The sequence below is a fragment of the Salvelinus sp. IW2-2015 genome, linkage group LG31 (genome assembly GCF_002910315.2).
Source record: "Salvelinus sp. IW2-2015 linkage group LG31, ASM291031v2, whole genome shotgun sequence".
Classification (NCBI taxonomy): Eukaryota; Metazoa; Chordata; class Actinopteri; order Salmoniformes; family Salmonidae; genus Salvelinus; species Salvelinus sp. IW2-2015.
Window position 1 is genome coordinate 13,790,425 of NC_036870.1, and position 6,949 is coordinate 13,797,373.

A 6,949-nucleotide genomic window follows, 5' to 3' on the forward strand; every position below is an offset into this window, starting at 1 on the left:
GAAAAAGCAGGCAGCCCTGAGACCACAATAAAAGTTGGTTGACTTGGAACAACAAGACGATAACAAAACTTACAGGTGAACCGGCAGCTCAGCAGGGAAGAAAAATTGACAAACTGACTGGCACGTTGAACAGGCAATTGACTCTTCCAGTTAAGACATCTACGCCAAGTTTGACTAGGAGATTTGCGGAGTGAGTTGATTTTACAAGCCGTCAGTAATGGGTGAGGCTGATATCTATCATATCAGATAGATTCTTAATCAAGCATGTTAATGTGTTTCATGTGGGTGTGTCTTGTTTTAGGTCCTGTGGGCTTGACCAGCCCTATACATAAAGATCCTTTCCCAATAGTGAAATTGCTTGTTCATGCCAATATTACGTATTCTGTTTGAACCCTGGTCATTTAGACTGAAAATTACAAGTGATTCAAACCACACACACACACACACACACACACACACACACACACACACACAGTGGACAAGCCTGTTTCTTTGCCATTCGTCAAAAATAATGACTCATTTTGATTGAGCCTCAAATGGGAACAGATCGCTCAATGAATTACCCACAATCTGAAGTGGGGAGAGGCAGCATTGTATAGGTGTCTTCCCATACAATATTGAGCCATTACATTTGAGGCTTTTATCAATATGATTTAATTGCACTGGGCAGGGCCACTAGAATGCAGGTGCCACCTTTACTAAAGTAAATACAGTGGTATCAATCACCATAAAAACAATGTGCCGGGTGCCATTACCAGGAAATATCCCTTATACGCCTTTGTAAGAGTGACACAGTGGTATTAAGAATCAATGAAAGATTGTAGAGCTTTGCTGTGAATGGGCATGCTGGGTATTGATCCAATATAATCTGGTGTTAAATAGCTAAGATAAACTGTTTTAAATGTTTTTAACTGTGAGAATCCTCTCTGCCCATAGCAGGCCGTTTGGATGTCAAGAAATCTAAACTACAGATTGCGAATTAGATTGAATGTGTTCCATCATTCCATCACTATGCACATTGACACTTGATACAGTGAAGCCATATCTATTTCATTCTTAACCTCAAATATATCTTAGCCATGATTGTGTTGCAAATGATTTGCATAAATTCCTGCAATGTGATTACCTGACTATTTCCTTTAACTCATTCCGCTGCGTTGTGTATTTTGAAAAGTTTGATGTATGTTTGTGCTCTGCTTGTATGTAATCTGCTGCAAACTAATTAAACCTCTGTACAGAACCAGGACATTTTTTATAATAAAAAAATCAGTCGAAAGCTGTCTGTATATATATAATTCTTGCATTTTGACACAAATAATTGTAAAAGTCATTGTAGAACAGCATTATGTAGTTGAATTGATATGTATTACTAACAATAGCTATATGTTATTTCTATGTCACAGTTCAAGGATATTTTAAGCCTTATTTTAGAGTGACATAACATTCACAACAAATCCAGAACGGTCTTATATTGTGGGTCTGTTAAAACCACCAATCAGGAGCTGTGTTGGGTTTAGGTACCTGTTGGTATGTGATCTCCACATCTTCTGCTCAGGGGTTCACTATGTACATGCCTGTTTTTTTCTTCTTTTGTGGGTCATCCTGTTGAGAAATGTAACTCAGTATCAGACAGATGCATTCATTTCAGAGATTCCCATTTAAACACCCCTTCCTATAATGTCTACTGTCAGATCATCCCAGCCACACTAAACATATGCAAAAATGGTATAGCCAAATTTCATTGCTAATCCAATATACTTAACACTCACAGTAATAAAATATTTGGCTTAAAGTGTTTCCCTCTGGCTTTTTAGTTTGCAGCTGTTGCATTGATGTGGTTTTGTACCCAGCCACATTGATTTCCCCACTATATGGTTCTTTCCATCTGTGGCTAATGCAGATAACCACAGCTTTTGACAAAAAGTTGCGCTGGAGTTAACAAACTTTACTCAGAGATAGGAAGGCCAAAGCCAAAAGGAAGGCCTCGGAGATGAAAGAGGAAGCTGGATGATCAAAATCAAAATCAATATTGTTCCTATTCTTATGTTATTGCTCAAGATAAGTATTATCAAAAGTACTGAGGGGGCCAGGTACATTTAATACAGTTGTATTGTATTACACTAAATATTGTATTAGTAATATTAGCAGCTATAATATTCAACATTTCCAGAGCCAATGCTAGAAAAAGGTTATGTTGAGTTAGACCACTAAAAATTAATGATCAGATGATCAGACTTCATGTTTAGAGGTATTCTTACAATAGTCTCAAAGGTCTTGCCATTGGGTTGCTCCTGTACATGGGCTTGGGGGACATATGTGGGGAAAGAGTCCATGTTGGGGATGCTCTTTTTTTCATGAGCGTACGGACCATCTGACCTTTTACAGCACCAGCGCACCACCTGTTGAGAGAGTAACATGTAAAAAAGCTATCAGACAGTAAGGAAAACTGTTGCCGTTCAAGTGTCACAAAATATATATTTTTAGAATGGACACAAACTACCATGCAGGTTACTCACCATCATGATGAAGATGATAATGAGGAGCAGCAGGATGACAGCGGCTAACACCAACAGAGCAATGGCCCATCCCGGTACCCAGTCACTGAACCCACCACCAACACCCCTGTTTGCTGCGTTTGCAGTTGTGCTAGATTTAGTTGTGGTGCTTGACTGAGGCCTGGTGGAAGGCTTCAGGGGATGGTTGGTTAATTTGCCGGATGGGGAAATGGTTGGTCTCTTACTGTTTGTTGCTGGGTCCACCGTCCCAGGTGAAGGACTGGCACCATGACTTGTGTTTCCTCCTGAACCACCAGTTGTCATTGAAGATGACATATTTGTAGGACTGGATGTTCTGAGTACACTATTGTTTCTCTTTCCACTGCCTATAGTGGAAGAGAAGGTTACTACGCCAATTGGATCTTGTGTGGTTTTGTCAAAAGAGGGATCTTTCGTAGTTATAGTTGAAGCCAATGGGGTGGTTGTTGTTGGAATTTTCATAGTTTTAGATGGAGCCAATGGGGCGGAAGTTGTTGGAAATTTCTTTGTTGTATTAGAAGCCAATGGGGTGGAAGTTGTTGGAAATTTTGTTGTTGTATTTGAAGCCAATGGGGTTGTTGGAATTTTGGTAGTTGTAGCTGGAGCCAGTGGGGTGGAAGTTGTTGGAATTTTCATAGTTGTATTTGTAGCCAACAGGGTGGTTGTTGTTGGAATTGTCGCAGTTATATTTGGAGCCAATGAGGTGGAAGTTGTTGGAATTTTCATAGTTGTATTTGTAGCCAACAGGGTGGTTCTGGTTGGAATTGTCGCAGTTATATTTGGAGCCAATGAAGTGGAAGTTGTAGGAATCTTCATAGTTGTATTTGGAGCCAATGGGGTTGACGTTGTTGGAATTTTCATAGTTGTATTTGTAGCCAACAGGGTGGTTGTTGTTGGAATTGTCGCAGTTATATTTGGAGCCAATGAGGTGGAGGTTGTAGGAATGTTCATAGTTGTATTTGGAGCCAATGGGGTGGAAGTTGTTGGAATTTTCATAGTTGTATTTGTAGCCAATGGTGTGATTTTTGGTGGGTTAGTAGTGGTTGCAGTCATGTGAGTTGTTGTTGTAGGAGGTGTGGTGGGGATGGTTATGGTTGAGTTTGGAACCGGAACTGGTACTGGTGAAAACAGAAAGGGGGAACTCACTCAGGTAAAAAAAAAACATCAGAGTAATGAATCAATATTACATGATGGAAAAATGCAATTAGTATATTTCTATGTCTTACATTCAGTATAATTTGTATTTATCTGGAGAGAGGCAGAAGGATTGGCTTGGATATGATTCACGAAGTCATACTTGACCACCCATTTATTGATKATCTTTGTGTTGAAAACCATGATAGTGTTTGCTATCACTGATCCATTTCTGTAAAAGATAATATTCATGTTAAATGTTAAAGATGATACAGTATAATAACATATCCCCACCCACCCATAACCAGGTGGAGGCGGGCATTAAACACGTCTTGTAAACCAGAAGATCACAGCCATTTTATTTTATTTTGTTTCAAAGTTTTATATGGCTGTTTCAAACACTACTACAACCCACCAAAACGTAACCTTAAGGTTATTTCGACATTGAAGCTATAATTTTGACAAGCTTACATAGTTTAGACGAGGCAAGTCATTCCAATTCCTAATTTCATGTTTCGGTCTGTGAAGGACCGATATAAATGCAGTGAGTTTATACTTTAGTTACACATCCTCTCAAAAGCTGATCTAAAGGATCCAGGTGACTTCGTCAAGCTTACTGTACCTGAAAGTCATTGATGCAACACCCTCATAAGTGGATGCTGTTCCGGATGCAGGACTCATGTAGACATCAGCAAGCTGAAAGATACTCAATTATGTCACAATTTTCATCATTGTCATGAGACCATCACTTTTAGAGATAATTCCTGCTGTGATAATATTGTAAGTAAGCCTTTTCCGAACCAGAACGGCACATAGGCCCGTGCTGTGGTATAGTTTATATAGTGGTGTTGTTTAAATTAAGGCATGGTTCTTAATCTTACCAATTGGCTGACCTCGCCATACATTTTCTTGTAGTCCTCGGAATTGGGATTCAATAGGGAGTCATTGAAGACCCGATTGGTGATCTGTATGCCCATCAGGAATACCGTATCTTTTGTTGGGGTGGTGCTCATACCTGCTGGAGTGACTGAACACAGGGAACCTGTGGCAAGCAAAAATATACACCTTACTCAAGTGGATCATTTAAGGCTATGAGTGTAACATGGACTTCTATAGCTTTCATCTTGGGAATCAGAGGATTTTTGAGGTAGCCTAAAGTACTAACAGATGTAGGATCTTAATTTGAGCCAGTTTTCTACAGCAGGAAAATCATCTGCATCAACAGGAAATGTGAATTATGTGGATTATAACAAATTGACCATTTCTGTAGGAGTTGATACAATTGTCAACAGCAAAAGAGTGATCAAATTAATATCCTACATCTGTAGCACACACATAGAGCTGTTGGCTGTATAGTTATTTAACATTCTGGCTTGTAGAGGTTGTGAGTGGAATCTTTCCTTATCCAAATGCTCATTTATGCCCAATGTAGAATTCAATGCAATTCAATATCGGGTCTTCAGGCTAGGTTTGAGAGTGTATATAAAAGTAATGCAGTGAGCAAATCTGGTGMCCCATTAGGAAACATAATAATCATAATGGAGTATCAGCTACTCATAAAGGTGTGGTATTAATTTGGATTACTCTTTAGCTTTAGATTACTCTATCCACATCAGACATCAATTGAAGTACAATACCCCTCTCAAAAGTGTTAACACTTAGATTGACTTTGCTAATTAGTTGTTGCAGGACACTCATGGAGTTCTGACTGTAGAGAATACTCGAGGGATTCCATAACTGTCATTATTATGCAAGCCATTTAGGGTTGGGACTTTAGTATACAAGGACCATTGTCCTTTCAGCTCAAATGAGTCAAACCAAAGTAGATTAAGTTGAATTATGGATACATTTCAAAATAATAGTATTATCATGTCACAGAAAATAGGGCATCTTTTCCCGCTCAAAATCCGTCAAMTACACCTGAATCAACGCAAAGACAATCACCAGATGGGCCAAATTATAGCGTGTCTACTTTGTTATCTAATAGTCATTTCATAGTCATCGCAATATATATTTGTGCTTTGAGTTGGCGCTAGTGACACAATATTTCGATCTGCTGGTCTTTCTGAATGCCGGTAAGTGCCATTGAATACACAGTTTTCGAAAATAGACAGTGAAGGTAGATGGTTTACTCAATCAAGCATATAAAATATTGATAATATTATAGGCCTACTATACAAAATACATACACTTAGGTTGGAGTCCACTSCACAAATTTCTTGTTAACAAACTATAGTTTTGGCAAGTCGATTAGGACATCTACTTTGTGCATGACACAAGTAATTTTTCCAAAAATTGTTTTCACAGATTATTTCACTTATAATTCACTGTCTCACCATTTCAGTTGGTCAGAAGTTTACATACACTAAGTTGACTGTGCCTTTAAACAGCTTGGAAAATTCCAGAAAATGATGTCATGGCTTTAGAAGCTTCTGATAGGCTAATTGACATCATTTGAGTCAATTGGAGGTGTACCTGTGGATGTATTTCAAGGCCTACCGTCAAACTCAGTGCCTCAATAGTAGGCAAGTATAAACACCATGAGACCACGCAGCGGTCATACCGCTCAGGAAGGAGACACATTCTGTCTCCCAGAGATGAATGTACTTTGCTGCGAAAAGTGCAAATCAATCCCAGAACAWCAGCAAAGGACCTTGTGAAGATGCTAGGGGAAACAGGTACAAAAGTATCTATATCCACAGTAAAACGAGTCCTAGATCAACATAACCTGAAAGGTCTCTCAGCAAGGAAGAAGCCACTGCTCCAAACCCGCCATAAAAAAAACTGACTATGGTTTGTGTGTTGTTATGTGTTAATAACGTTTAGAATACGTTACCCAGCAGGCTATGCGGGCGGGGCATTTGGTTGAAGAATGCCTTGCATGGCTAAACAAGGAGTTTTCTAGCTGAAGCATGATCAGAAACAGGAAGTCAGTTTTGACCAGTCATTGGCTGAGCTGAACACACTGAGCAAAATGTGTCAATTTGAAAATCTGAAAGACTCACTGGTGAAAGACAGCATAGTCTGTGGCATACTTGATAATGGACTCAAGGAGAGATTGCCGTGTGAGCAAGATTTAACTTTGGATAAAGCAGTGAATATGTGTCGAGCAGCTGAAACCACCAGAGCACAAGCTAAAGAGCTGTGCAGGGATGAGACGTCAGTGCATGCAATAAAAAGAGAGGAGCACCACACACAACGCCTTATAAAACAAAAACAAGCTCAAGAGAGAAATCAAAACACTACATGTGGAAAATGTGGATTTATCCACAAGCCAAGAA

The 6,949-nt window shown here is 39.2% G+C and overlaps 1 protein-coding gene across 1 annotated transcript in view; it reads right to left on the reverse strand.

Moving 5' to 3' along the window:
- LOC111955526 (uncharacterized) overlaps positions 1-6,949 on the reverse strand; it is a 92,090-nt gene that overhangs the window by 80,048 nt on the left and 5,093 nt on the right. Inside the window, exons 2-7 of the mRNA XM_023975739.2 lie at positions 4,550-4,710; positions 4,291-4,364; positions 3,761-3,900; positions 2,517-3,652; positions 2,259-2,399; positions 1,522-1,602 (exon numbers count right to left, since the gene is read on the reverse strand). Of these exons, the coding sequence (XP_023831507.1) occupies positions 1,552-1,602; positions 2,259-2,399; positions 2,517-3,652; positions 3,761-3,900; positions 4,291-4,364; positions 4,550-4,681 (1,674 nt within the window). The 5' untranslated portion in view covers positions 4,682-4,710 and the 3' untranslated portion in view covers positions 1,522-1,551. The remainder of the gene's footprint in view (positions 1-1,521; positions 1,603-2,258; positions 2,400-2,516; positions 3,653-3,760; positions 3,901-4,290; positions 4,365-4,549; positions 4,711-6,949) is intronic.